Source organism: Nerophis ophidion, linkage group LG02, assembly GCF_033978795.1.
Source record: "Nerophis ophidion isolate RoL-2023_Sa linkage group LG02, RoL_Noph_v1.0, whole genome shotgun sequence".
NCBI classification, from domain to species: Eukaryota; Metazoa; Chordata; class Actinopteri; order Syngnathiformes; family Syngnathidae; genus Nerophis; species Nerophis ophidion.
In genome coordinates, this window is record NC_084612.1 from 86,915,527 (window position 1) to 86,930,166 (window position 14,640).

At 39.9% G+C, this 14,640-nt stretch overlaps 2 protein-coding genes across 5 annotated transcripts in view; both read right to left on the reverse strand.

Moving 5' to 3' along the window:
* The window catches only part of LOC133547611 (gastrula zinc finger protein XlCGF8.2DB-like), a 215,746-nt gene that overhangs the window by 9,078 nt on the left and 192,028 nt on the right, over positions 1-14,640 (reverse strand). The window lies entirely within an intron of this gene.
* Positions 1-14,640, reverse strand: part of LOC133547624 (gastrula zinc finger protein XlCGF8.2DB-like) — a 33,515-nt gene that overhangs the window by 2,286 nt on the left and 16,589 nt on the right. Inside the window, exons 1-2 of one of the 4 annotated variants that reach the window (XM_061893241.1) lie at positions 5,990-6,560; positions 5,315-5,419 (exon numbers count right to left, since the gene is read on the reverse strand). The exons of 2 other annotated variants lie outside the window; for them this stretch is intronic. Coding sequence is in view for 1 of the 2 variants with exons in the window: in XM_061893240.1 (XP_061749224.1) it covers positions 5,990-6,008 (19 nt within the window). In the remaining variant the exon portion in view is untranslated. Of the gene's footprint in view, positions 1-5,314; positions 5,420-5,989; positions 6,561-14,640 lie in introns of those variants that run through there. One more of the 4 variants, XM_061893240.1, reaches the window with a different exon arrangement.

Consider the following 14,640-nt stretch of genomic DNA (forward strand, 5'->3'; position numbering starts at 1 on the left):
ATCATCAATCAATCAATGTTTATTTATATAGCCCCAAATCACAAATGTCTCAAAGGACTGCACAAATCATTACGACTACAACATCCTCGGAAGATCCCACAAAAGGGCAAGGAAAACTCACACCCAGTGGGCAGGGAGAATTCACATCCAGTGGGACGCCAGTGACAATGCTGACTATGAGAAACCTTGGAGAGGACCTCAGATGTGGGCAACCCCCCCCCTCTAGGGGACCGAAAGCAATGGATGTCGAGCGGGTCTAACATGATACTGTGAAAGTTCAATCCATAGTGGCTCCAAGACAGCAGCGAGAGTCCCGTCCACAGGAAACCATCTCAAGCGGATCAGCAGCGTAGAGATGTCCCCAACCGATACAGGCGAGCGGTCCATCCTGGGTCCCGACGAGCGGTCCATCCAGTACTTCATCCATGGTCATCGGAACGGACCCCCTCCACAAGGGAGGGGGGGACATAGGAGAAAGAAAAGAAGCGGCAGATCAACTGGTCTAAAAAGGAGGTATATATATATATATATATATATATATATATATATATATATATATATATATATATATTTAAAGGGGAACATTATCACCAAACCTATGCAAGCGTCAATATATACCTTGATGTTGCAGAAAAAAAGACCAAGTATTTTTTTAACCGATTTCCGAACTCTAAATTGGTGAATTTTGGCGCATTAAATGCCTTTCTGTTTATCGCTCTTGTAGCGATGACGTCAGAACGTGACGTCACCGAGGTAACACACCCGCCATTTTCATTTTCAACACATTACAAACACCGGGTCTCAGCTCTGTTATTTTCCGTTTTTTCGACTATTTTTTGGAACCTTGGAGACATCGTGCCTCGTCGGGAGAGATTCAAATTGCACCACTGGCAAGAAATCTGCCGCCAAACCCCCATTGAATGTGCCAGAGTGTCTGCACATTTTACCGGCGATGCTAAGACAGAAATGGCACAGAGATGTATGGATAACCTGCAGATGCATTTGCAACCATTAAGTCAACGAAATCACAAAGGTGAGTTTTGTTGATGTTGTTGGCTTATGTGCTAATCAGACATATTCGGTCGCAGCATGACTGCCAGCTAATCGATGCTAGCATGCTACGCTAATTGATGCTAACATGCTATTTACGCTAGCTGTATGTACATTTGAAACTAGATACCCACATTTAATGCGAAACAAACACTTACCAATCGACGGATTTAAGTTGCTCCAGTGTCACAAGATGCGAAAGTCCTGATCGTTTGGTCCGCACATTTTACCGGCGATGCTAATAAGGCAGCCATGCTATGGGCCACTTCATTAGGTACACCCATGCTATGGCCGAATAGCGTCAATAGCTATTCGCTCAATAGCTTCAGTTTCTTCTTCAATTTTGTTTTCGCTATCTGCCTCCATACTCCGACCATCTGTTTAAATACATGCGTAATCTGTTGAATCGCTTAAGACGCTGAAATCCGAGTCTGAATCCGAGCTAATGTCGCTATATCTTGCTATGGTAACCGCCATGTTGTTTGTATTGGCAGCCCTGTATGACGTCACAGGGAAATGGACAGTCGCATCGCAAATAGCGAAAATCAAAAACTTTAAAGCTTTTTTTAGGGATATTCCGGTAGGTGTAAAATTTTGAAAAAAACTTTGAAAAATAAAACAAGCCACTGGGAACTGATTTTTATTGTTTTCAACCCTTTTGAAATTGTGATAATGTTCCCCTTTAAGTCACCGAATGGAGTATTGTTGGCACTTTTTGATAGGTTATTTACTGGATTTTATGAGCGGAATAGTGACTCTCCCATTGGCTCTGCTGTAAACTGACTTACATTTTCGTTTTTTTTATATTTAGAATGCATTTAATAAATACATTTGTCGTTACGTCTTTCACAATGAGAGAAACTGATAGGCAACATTCCAAAAAAAGTGCAGTTACCCTTTAAATTTTCCATAATTTTGTTTCATTGCCGCAATTTGAACAAAAAAAATAAATTAAAAAAATGTGTATATATATATATATATATATATATATATATATATAAACAGGCACTGAGTGTCCATATGTCCATCATGTCCTCATGTGTAATGTTTAAATGTTTTTCTATTTTTTTGGACTACAATGTGAAATAATGTTTTATGTATGTATACATAGATACATCTGTCATCTCTATCTTTTTTATTTTATTTATTTTTTATTTATTTATTTATTTCATTTATTTTTTTAAATTTATACTACCATATTGTATATGCACCTTAGGAGGAGCTGCTCCAATTTCGTTGTTCTTTGAACCTGTTCATTGCAATAATGACAATAAAAACTCTATTCTATTCTATTCTATATATATATATATATATATATATAATTAATGTACACTCAGCAGAGTCGGCACCCCATCTTGACAGAAAAAACAACAAAAAATGTAGACATTTTGCAAATTTGTTGCACATAAAAAACAAGCAGGGCAGCACAGTGAAACAGAGTTTAGTGCATGTGCCTCACAATACAAAAGTCCTGAGTTTAATCCCGGCCTTGGGATCTTTCTGTGTGGATTTTGCATGCTCTCCCCGTGACTGTGAGCGTTTCGTCCCGGTACTCCGGCTTCCTCCCACTTCCAAAGACATGCACCTGGGGATAGGTTGATTGGCAACACTAAATTGGCCCTAGTGTGTGAATGTGAGTGTGAATGTTGTCTGTCTATCTGTGTTGGCCCTGTGATGAGGTGGCGACTTGTCCAGCGTGTATCCTGCCTTCTGCCCGAATGCAGCTGAGATAGGCTCCAACACCCCCCGAAAGGAACAAGCGGTAGAAAATAGATGGATAAAAAACTAGTTTGTGGCATCTTATTCAAAAAGACTTGAGGCTATAATTGCTGCCAAAGGTGCATCAACAAAGGTTTTGAATACTTATGTACATTGATTGATTGAAACTTTTATTAGTAGATTGCACAGTACAGTAAATATTCCGTACAATTGACCACTAAATGGTAACACCCGAATATGTTTTCCAACTTGTTTAAGTCGGGATCCACGTTAATCAATTCATGGTTAATCAAAAACCATGCTGTTAAATAAGCAAAAAAATATATATTTCTGCTTTTTTTTTTTGTCAAGATGGGGTGGTGAGAAATAAAATAATTTTTTTTTTCATTATAACAAATGGCTCCAATGAAACAGAGTGAAGAATTTAGGGGTCTGAATACTTTTCGTTCCCACTGTAGTTGTGGTTCCAATAATCTTTCTTGGGAAATAGAGCTTTCGGCTTCTCTCCTGTGGAGCCATCTCCCTAAATTCCACTTGTCTATTTATGATTAATCAATCAATCAATGTTTATTTATATAACCCTAAATCACAAGTGTCTCAAAGGGCTGCACGAGCCACAACGGCATCCGCGGATGAGCGCCCACATAAGGGCAAGGAAAAACTCACAACCCAGTGGGACGTCGATGAGAATGACGTCAATGTCAATGCCAATGTCAACTGAACAGCACCCTTCCATCCATTTTCTACCGCTTATTCCCTTTGGGGGGCGCTGGCGCCTATCTCAGCTACAATCGGGCGGAAGGCGGGGTACACCCTGGACAAGTCGCCACCTCATCGCAGGGCCAACACAGATAGACAGACAACATTCACACTCACATTCACACACTAGGGCCAATTTAGTGTTGCCAATCAACCTATCCCCAGGTGCATGTCTTTGGAAGTGGGAGGAAGCCGGAGTACCCGGAGGGAACCCACGCATTCACGGGGAGAACATGCAAACTCCACACAGAAAGATCCCGAGCCTGGATTTGAACCCAGGACTGCAGGAACTTCGTATTGTGAGGCAGACGCACTAACCCCTCTGCCACCGTGAAGCCCCTGAACAGCACCCAGCGTCACAAATTTGTGCTTTGTTTTAAAGATGTGATATTCTGTTGTACATTCTATAAACAAAAATTTGAAAAGGAATTTTACCTTTGCAACCTCATTATTTTATTGGCTAAGTTTTACATTCTTGAATGTAAGTTTCTCAATACCCGACCTGTCTTTTGTGCCTTTAAAAAGGATTTAGAACTCTACATTAAAACACTCTCTACCTCTAACAACAAAAAAGCTATGAAAACAATGACGTTGTGTTCCAAATTTAACTTATTAAATGAAATTGAGTAAGCCTATGGCTTTGCACTTTGTTTATTATATTGTATTTAAATATTTGTTGTATTCTATTTTAGTGACTTTGAATTTACAACCGGTGCTGGGTCTCTCCCTTAGAGATAGGGTGAGAAGCTCTGCCATCCGGGAGGAACTCAACGTAAAGCCGCTGCTCCTCCACATTGAGAGGAGCCAGGTGAGGTGTTTCGGGCATCTGGTCAGGATGCCACCCGAACGCCTCCCTAGGGAGGTGTTTAGGGTATGTCCGACCGGTAGGAGGCCACAGGGAAGACCCAGGACATGTTGGGAAGACTATGTCTCCCGGCTGGTCTGGGAATGCCTCAGGATCCCCCGGGAAGAGCTAGACGAAGTGGCTGGAGATAGGGAAGTCTGGGCTTCCCTGCTTAGGCTGCTGCCCCCGCGACCCGACCTCGGATAAGCGGAAGATGATGGATGGATGGATGGAATTTACAACCCCCCCGGCGCTGTTTTATTTTGTACTGTTTCTTGTACTTATTTTGATTGTTGTTTCTCGTCTGTGTGTTTGTAAATGTTGAAATTGATGACTAATAATAACCCAGCTGTTATAGGGTCTCTTCAGAAAAATCTAAAAAATATTATTGTTACTGATTTTAAATGCATAAAAACTCAAAGATAGACCTTCAAGGCCTACTGAAACCCACTACTACCGACCACACAGTCTGATAGTTTATATATCAATGATGAAATATTAACATTGAAACACATGCCAATACGGCCTTTTTAGTTTACTAAATTACAATTTAAAATTTCGCGCAGAGTTTCTTGTTGAAAACGTCGCGGAATGATGACACGTATGATGTTGCATGTTTGTGACGTCTCGGGTTGGAGCGGACATATTAGCCCAGCACCACACACGGCTAAAAGTCGTCTCTTTTCATCGCATAATTACACAGTATTCTGGACATCTGTGTTGCTGAATCTTTTGCAATTTGTTCAATTAATAATGGAGACGTCAAAGAAGAATGCTGTTGGTGGAAAGCGGTGGATTGCAGCTGCCTTTAGCACCGAAGCACAGCCGGGGTTTCTTTGTTTGTTGTGAAGCTTTAACACAGAGCGGTCAAGCGAACATGTTTCTGTATGTCAACTAGCAAGTTTTGGGATAGGAAAATTGTGATATCAAGTCGGCTCTTACTGGAGACATCAGTGGATTATGGGACCTCCTCCTGCAGCTCAAAAAGGCAGCTGTGATCTTGGCTCCTCGGCTTCTCTCAGAGACACTGGCGTTCACCACAGCCATCTGACATTCAGGTATGAACTTACAATCTCATTAAAACACTCTTAAAACAATAAGCAGATAAGGGATCTTCCAGAATCATCCTATTAAATGTGTCTAATTACATCTGAAACGGTCCCACTTCCGCCGCCCGGAGCCGTCGCCTCTTCTTTTTTTTGGTGCTTCACTCTAACTTTCCTCATCCACAAGTCTTTCATCCTCGCTCAAATTAATGGGGAAATTGTCGCTTTCTCGGTCTGAATAGCTCTTGATGCTGGAGGCTATGATTATAAACAATGTGAGGAGCCCTACAACCCGTGACGTCACACACACATCGTCTGATACTTCCGGTACAGGCAAGGCTTTTTTATTAGCGACCAAAAGTTGCTAACTTTATCGTCCATGTTCTCTAGTAAATCCTTTCAGCAAAAATATGGCAATATCGCAAAATGATCAAGTATGACACATAGAATGGACCTGCTATCCCCGTTTAAGTAAGAAAACCTCATTTCAGTAGGCCTTTAAAAGGGCTTGGTTGAACATTGAAAATGAAGTCATTAAAAAGTAAAGGATGGGATTAGAAAGAGAACAAACCTGCTGCCTGTGACTCCATTTGTCGCTCGTTCTCTTCTTTTTCCCTCCTCGTACTCAGTTAGCGTTTTTTGCAACACTGCGATTATTTACTTAGCCGCAGCAAGTGCACATTTTCGCACAAAAACAACACCTAGCATGTGTGGATAACTTCCCCCACTCTGTGTCGGCGGCTAACAAGCTGAGCCGGCTAGAGAGAAGCGCACTCAGACAACGCGCTAATAAAACACAATGTCTCTTTTATCCGTCGATAAAACAGCAGAAATGATAAAGAAATAAAACACACGCACGCAGGGTGTTTTTTTTTTTTTTTTACAAAACGGATGTTTAAAACCAACGGATATGCTACGGAAACACCATGTGGACAAAGTACCTCGTCGCTAAGGTAGTATTTATTGTCATAAAATACCACAACTCAAGTTAAAATGTCGCAAATTTATGCTAGAAACCACAACAGTGGAAATTTACTCGTAAAAGTCACACATCGATCACAATTTGGGACATTTAGAAAGGATAAATAAAGAATACACAAGCACGTAGGGTCCTTTTTTTTTGTTTTGTTACAAAGCGGAAGTGTTTCAAATAAGCGGAAATGCTACGGAAAACGCATGTGGACAAACTACCCCGTCACTAATATAGTGTTTATCATCATGAATTAAGGCAAATGAATGACACAAATTTATGCCGGAAAACGAGAAAGTAGACGTATACCATGAATTGATTAAAGTGGACCCCGACTTAAACAAGTTAAAACACTTATTCGGGTGTTACCATTTAGTGGTCAAATGTACGGAATATGCACTGAACTAAAGTTTCAATCAATCAATCACTCACCACTCACATTGTCCAGGGTGTACCCCACCTTCCGCCCGATTGTAGCTGAGATAGGCGCCAGCGCCCCCCGCGACCCCACAAGGGAATAAGCGGTAGGAAATGGATGGATGGATAAATGTTTTATTTTTTTTAAGGGTGAATTTTACTTTAATAATTAATAATTTATAAATTTAAACATTTACAAACAGACGAGACACAATAATCAAAATAAGTACAAAAACAGTACAAAACAGTACAAAATAAAACAGCGCCAGGGGGTTGTAAATTTAAAGAAATTAAAATAGAATACACACATATATATATACACATATACATATAATCTGTGTGTGTGTGTATATATATATATATATATACACACACACAGATGATATATATATATATATATGTATATATATATATATATACATATATATATAATCTGTGTGTGTGTATATATATATATATATATATATACACACACACAGATGATATATATATATATATATGTATATATATATATATATACATATATATATAATCTGTGTGTGTATATATATATGAATTGCTCAACGTATTCGATTCGTATTCGAAAACGATTTTTCCCACATCCCTAATATATATATATATATATATATATATATATATACGTATTCGATTCGTATTCAAATCGATTTTTCTCACATCCCTAATATATATATATATATATATATATATCCATCCATCCATCCATCCATCATCTTCCGCTTATCCGAGGTCGGGTCGCGGGGGCAGCAGCCTAAGCAGGGAAGCCCAGACTTCCCTATCTCCAGCCACTTCGTCTAGCTCTTCCCGGGGGATCCCGAGGCGTTCCCAGGCCAGCCGGGAGACATAGTCTTTCCAACGTGTCCTGGGTCTTCCCCGTGGCCTCCTACCAGCTGGACGTGCCCTAAACACATCCCTAGGGAGGCGTTCGGGTGGCATCCTGACCAGATGCCCGAACCACCTCATCTGGCTCCTCTCGATGTGGAGGAGCAGCGGCTTTACTTTGAGTTCCTCCCGGATGACAGAGCTTCTCACCCTATCTCTAAGGGAGAGCCCCGCCACACGGCGGAGGAAACTCATTTGGGCCGCTTGTACCCGTGATCTTATCCTTTCGGTCATGACCCAAAGCTCATGACCATAGGTGAGGATGGGAACGTAGATCGACCGGTAAATTGAGAGCTTTGCCTTCCGGCTCAGCTCCTTCTTCACCACAACGGATCGATACAACGTCCGCATTACTGAAGACGCCGCACCGATCCTCCTGTCGATCTCACGATCCACTCTTCCCCCACTCGTGAACAAGACTCCTAGGTACTTGAACTCCTCCACTTGGGGCAGGGTCTCCTCCCCAAGTATATATATATATATATATATATATATATATATATATATATATTAGGGATGTGGGAAAAATCGATTTGAATACGAATCGAATCGAATACGTTGAGTGAATCGAATACGAATCGAATACGTTGAGCGCAACGTATTCGATTAGTATTCGAATCTAATATATATATTAGGGATGTGGGAAAAATCGATTTGAATACGAATCGAATACGTTGAGCGATTCAGAATCAATTCTCATTTATTTTTTTTTGTCCTGTCCAGCTTCTCAGGCAAATCATATAGTTATGAGGTAGATGCCCATATCGGGTGTTCAGATTTACTTTACAAAAGAGAAGTGTAAAATACTTCTCTTGTTGTCTTATTTGAATGTGACTTTATTAAATATATTTATATTATCATTTGGTGCAGCCGGGCCGGAGCAGGAGGGGATAGAAAGAGAAAAAAAAGGAAGACAGAGGGGGAAATTGTGGGGATAAGACAGAGAGACAAAAACAACAACAGCAAATACAACAATAACAACAACAACTGAACAACACCAGCACATACAATATGTACAAATATGATCGTAAACGTGATAGCAAATAAGCAGTTTGTGAAATAAATAATATAGTAATGACAATGAGCATTTTTACACTAAAACTGGAGCAATACAAATACCAATAGAAAAAGTGCTATTGATCATGAACAAAACCAATAGATTACCTCTATTATCAACAATAAAGTTGGTCAAATGCAACGATACGTATACATAATGATAGCTAGAAAGACAATTAAAAAAAAGAAAAAAAAAGAAGGAATGCCGAAAGATGAAAGGGAAGAGAGAGAGGCAACCTATATTAATCTTGTAGATTGTTATAGTAACAATGGTTTAAGCTCTTTCAATATGCCTTGTGTTACCCAGTTTACCATAGGGCAACAGCATTGATATATGTTTGATGAAACATGATTATGTGCATGAGTGTTCGTATGTATATGTACTTGTATATGAACAGGATGTGTATATGAATGTTTGTATAGTGAATGTGTATGTGCAGTATATGTATGTTTGTTTGTACAGTGAATGTATATGTGCAGTATATGTATGTTTGTTTTTACAGTGAATGTATATGCACAGTATATGTATGTTTGTTTGTACAGTGAATGTATATGTACAGTATATGTATGTTTGTTTTTACAGTGAATGTTTATGTATAGTATATGTATGTTTTTACAGTGAATGTATATGTACAGTATATGTATGTTTGTTTTTACAGTGAATGTATATGTACAGTATATGTATGTTTGTTTTTACAGTGAATGTTTATGTACAGTATATGTATGTTTGTACAGTGAATGTATATGTACAGTATATGTATGTTTGTTTTTACAGTGAATGTATATGTACAGTATATGTATGTTTGTTTGTACAGTGAATGTATATGTACAGTATATGTATGTTTGTTTTTACAGTGAATGTATATGTACAGTATATGTATGTATGTTTGTACAGTGAATGTATATGTATGTTTGTTTGTACAGTGAATGTATATGTACAGTATATGTATGTTTGTTTGTACAGTGAATGTATATGTACAGTATATGTATGTATGTTTGTACAGTGAATGTATATGTACAGTATATGTATGTTTTTACAGTGAATGTATACGTACAGTATATGTATGTTTGTTTGTACAGTGAATGTATATGTACAGTATATGTATGTTTTTACAGTGAATGTATACGTACAGTATATGTATGTTTGTACCGTGAATGTGCGCGTGGATGGACGAACTTGGAGTATGTAGATATGTAATATATTTGTGTATGTATGTGGGAGCGTAGGTACCAATGTATGGACGTTTGTATGTATGAGTAACGGTGTGTGTTGTGTTAGTATATGTGTGTTTGTATGTACAATATATTTGACCCCTAGTGTGCGTGGGAGCCAGAGTGCGGACCCAGCCGCCCAGAGAGCCCAACTCAAACAGCAGGTGTGGCGCCCAGGGAACCAGGGACCACCTGCCCCCCCACGCAGCCAGGCTGGCCGGTGCCGGGAACCCCAGAGCCCGGCACACCGCGCCGCCCGGAAGAGCCGGCAGCAGGCCGCAGACAGACGCGAGAGAAGCAGCGGACGGCCAGACCCCAAGCCAGCGAGAGAGAACCCCCCACACGGGCAGAAAGACGGGACGCCCCGCCCGGGGGAACCCAGAGACTCCCCGCAGCCGGACGGGAAGACCGCCCCGCCCCACCAGCACCCGGGCCCCCCCGACCCCACCCCCACCCCCGGGGAGCACGGCGCGGCCCACACCAGGCCACCCCACCCGAGCCGGCCGTCACAGGACCACCCCAGCGCAGGGCCGCGGGGACCACCCACCCCACCCGCAGGGACCCCAACAATGGAGATGGAACAACCAGCAACCGCCCTGTCGAAGCCCCCCCCTGAGGGAGGGGAGAAAAGGAAAATAGTTAAAAACAAAACAAAAAAAACTAAATAAATACATGAAATTATATATATATATATATATATATATATATATATATATATATATATACATATACATACATACACATATATATATATATATATATACTCATACACGTACATATACATATATAAACACATACATACATACACATCCATACACATATACACACATAAATACACACACACATACATATACACACATACATACATATACGTATATATGTTGAGTTTATACCAAAAAGTTCTATTTTGGTTTCATCTGACCACATGACATTCTCCCAATCCTCTGCTGTATCATCCATGTATCCATTTTGGTATAAACTCAACTCGTCGTGTTTGGAGGAAGAAGAATACTGAGTTGCATCGCAAGAACACCAGGCCTACTGTGAAGCATGGGGGTGGAAACATCATGCTTTGGGGCTGTTTTTCTGCTAAGGGGACAGGACGATTGATCCGTGTTAAGGAAAGAATGAATGGGGCCATGTATCGTGAGATTTGGAGCCAAAACCTCCTTCCATCAGTGAAAGCTTTGAATGGTCGACCAAATACTTATTTTCCACCATAATTTACAAATAAATCATTTAAAATTCCTACAATGTAAATTCCTGGATTTTTTTTCCATATTCTGTCTCTCACAGTTGAAGTGTACCTATGATGAAAATTAAAGACCTCTGTCATCATTTTAAGTGGGAGAACTTGCACAATCAGTGGCTGACTAAATACTTTTTGCCCCACTGTATCAGAGAGTCAGATGCAGTCATCAAAAGAGCCGCATCTGGCTCTAGAGCCAGAGGTTCCCTAACCGATTCAGACAAACCACCTCGTCGCTAGTATAGTGTTTAGTACCATAAAATAAGGCAACTCAAATGAAGACATCACAAATTTATGATAGAAAATGAAAAAGTGGAAATGTTTTCGTAAAAGTCACTCACAGTTTTGAATTTGGAATAAATGTATTTAATTTAATTTACATATTTGCTTTGCCCATTCAAATCTGTTTTTTTTTTTTCCTAGAGATGAGAATGATGGCTCTTTAAAAAGCAACCGGACTATTAGGACCTGTTTCATTGTGAGAGCCGTTCAGAAAAAAAGTATCAATGGTAGCCGTCAGATGAGGCCAGAATAAACAAAAATACATAAATATTACACTAATGGAAGGAATTGCTGTATTCTGAAATAATTGGCTGTTTTTGTTTTTATTGTAAACATCCCATTTGGTTGTTCCATATTTCCATGCTTTGACAGTGACGTCATTATTTTGAATTTTCACGCACCGAAAAATATCGTAGCATAAGAGCATTTGAACAAAAAAATATATATACATACACACATAAGCAAGAATACACATATTTATGGATATAAACAAGTACATCTAGAATAAACAGTGAAATATAATAAACATGTGAATATCAGGCTTTGGTCCACATTTTTGTGTAAAGTTCCAGTTTCTGGAACACCGTTAGTCAGCAATTTATTGATGAACTTATTAATTGATGTGAAGAAGCAATCAAAAACAATGTGACTTCCTGTGGGAACTGACAATTTGCTGCCCCAATTCCAGACCTCAGCAAATGTATTCTTCGATCGATACACTTTAAGACCAGCATCAAAATATCAGTAGAAGCGAGGAGAGATATCTTTATGCCTGATGAAAAGTACCGATGCAACATTTTTCGGGTTTCGGCAAGCCGAGGAACCCTTGCCTTATCTTGTCCAGAAAAAAAATGGGTCTTTCTTCATTCGTTCCATCCAAGTCATTGACACGCTTTATTTAATAAGTTCCTCAACTTGAAGTAATGGTTACGTGTCGAAAAAATAGTTTTTTTATGTCGACCTTGCAAGGTCCAGGTCCTATATGATGGTCAAAGCGTCCCAACTTGTCGGATTATCTCTTCAGCCATCTACTGTCCAGGTGAGATGCATGATTTATGACCTATAATAAAATTACAGGGAGCAAGGAAGCGAGGAAACAGCAGACGATGATGTCAACTAAAAATAGTTTGTCCGCGCCAGCGCTCATAATAATATCACAAATACTTGGGTCATGAGAAGACCACTTTACAGCACAGCAGTTTTTTACTGATTAAAAACACCTCCTTTATCATAGCCATTAGTTGCTTGGCTACAACGTGCTATCCTAAAAATTACAAAATACAGACACAATTAAAATAAATGTCTACTGGGATTGTTGTAGTTTTAAAAACATTTTTAGCACCTTTCTAACCACCTGACAATGAAAAAAAAATCTGCATTCGCATTTAAAGGGGAACATTATCACCAGACCTATGTAAGCGTCAATATATACCTTGATGGTGCAAAAAAAAAGACCATATATTTTTTTAACCGATTTGCGAACTCTAAATGGATGAATTTTGGCGAATTAAACGCCTTTCTATTATTTGCTCTCGGAGCAATGACGTCACGTTGTGACGTCACCCAGGTAGTCAACCACCATTTTCTCAAACACATTATAAACATCGAGTCAAATCAGCTCTGTTATTTTCTGTTTCTTCGACTGTATTCCGTACCTTGGAGACATCATGCCTCGTCAGTGTGTTGTCGGAGGGTGTAACAACACGATCAGGGACGGATTCAAGTTGATTTACGTAAAATGTGCATCGATTAGCACGGCATGCTAATCGATGCTAAAATGCTATTCAGGCTAGCTGTATGTACATTTGTAGCTATATTTGCATCTAGCCTTTCCCTCCACCCAGATTTGATGCCAAACAAACACTTACCAATTAACGGATTTAAGTTACTCCAGTGTCACAAGATGCGAAAGTCCCTAGCGTTTGGTCTGCACATTTTACCGGCGATGCTAAGGCAGACATGGTACAGAGAAGTATGGGTATCCTGCAGATGCATTTCCAACGATAAAGTCAACAAAATCCCAAAAGTGAGTTTTGTTGATGTTGTTGACTTATGTGCTAATCAGACATATTTGGTCGCGGCATGACTGCCAGCTAATCGATGCTAACATGCTATTTAGGCTAGCTGTATGTACATTTGTAGCTATATTTGCATCCAGCGTCTCCCTCCACCCACATTTAATGCCAAACAAATACTTACCAATCGACGGATTTAAGTTGCTCCAGTGTCACAAGATGCAAAAGTCCCTAGCGTTTGGTCTGCACATTTTACCGGCGATGCTAAGGCAGACATGGTACAGAGAAGTATGGATATCCTACAGATGTATTTCCAACGATAAAGTCAACAAAATCCCAAAAGTGAGTTTTGTTGATGTTATTGACTTATGTGCTAATCAGACATATTTGGTCGCGGCATGACTGCCAGCTAATCGATGCTAACATGCTATTTAGGCTAGCTGTATGTACATTTGTAGCTATATTTGCATCCAGCGTCTCCCTCCACCCACATTTAATGCCAAACAAACACTTACCAATCGACGGATTTAAGTTGCTCCAGTGTCACAAGATGCAAAAGTCCCTAGCGTTTGGTCTGCACATTTTACTGGCGATGCTAAGGCAGACATGGTACAGAGAAGTATGGATATCCTGCAGATGCATTTCCAACGATAAAGTCAACAAAATCCCAAAAGTGAGTTTTGTTGATGTTATTGACTTATGTGCTCATCAGACATATTTGGTCGGGGCATGACTGCCAGCTAATCGATGCTAACATGCTATTTAGGCTAGCTGTATGTACATTTGTAGCTATATTTGCATCCAGCGTCTCCCTCCACCCACATTTAATGCCAAACAAACACTTACCAATCGACGGATTTAAGTTGCTCCAGTGTCACAAGATGCAAAAGTCCCTAGCGTTTGGTCTGCACATTTTACCGGCGATGCTAAGGCAGACATGGTACAGAGAAGTATGGATATCCTACAGATGTATTTCCAACGATAAAGTCAACAAAATCCCAAAAGTGAGTTTTGTTGATGTTATTGACTTATGTGCTAATCAGACATATTTGGTCGCGGCATGACTGCCAGCTAATCGATGCTAACATGCTATTTAGGATAGCTGTATGTACATTTGCATC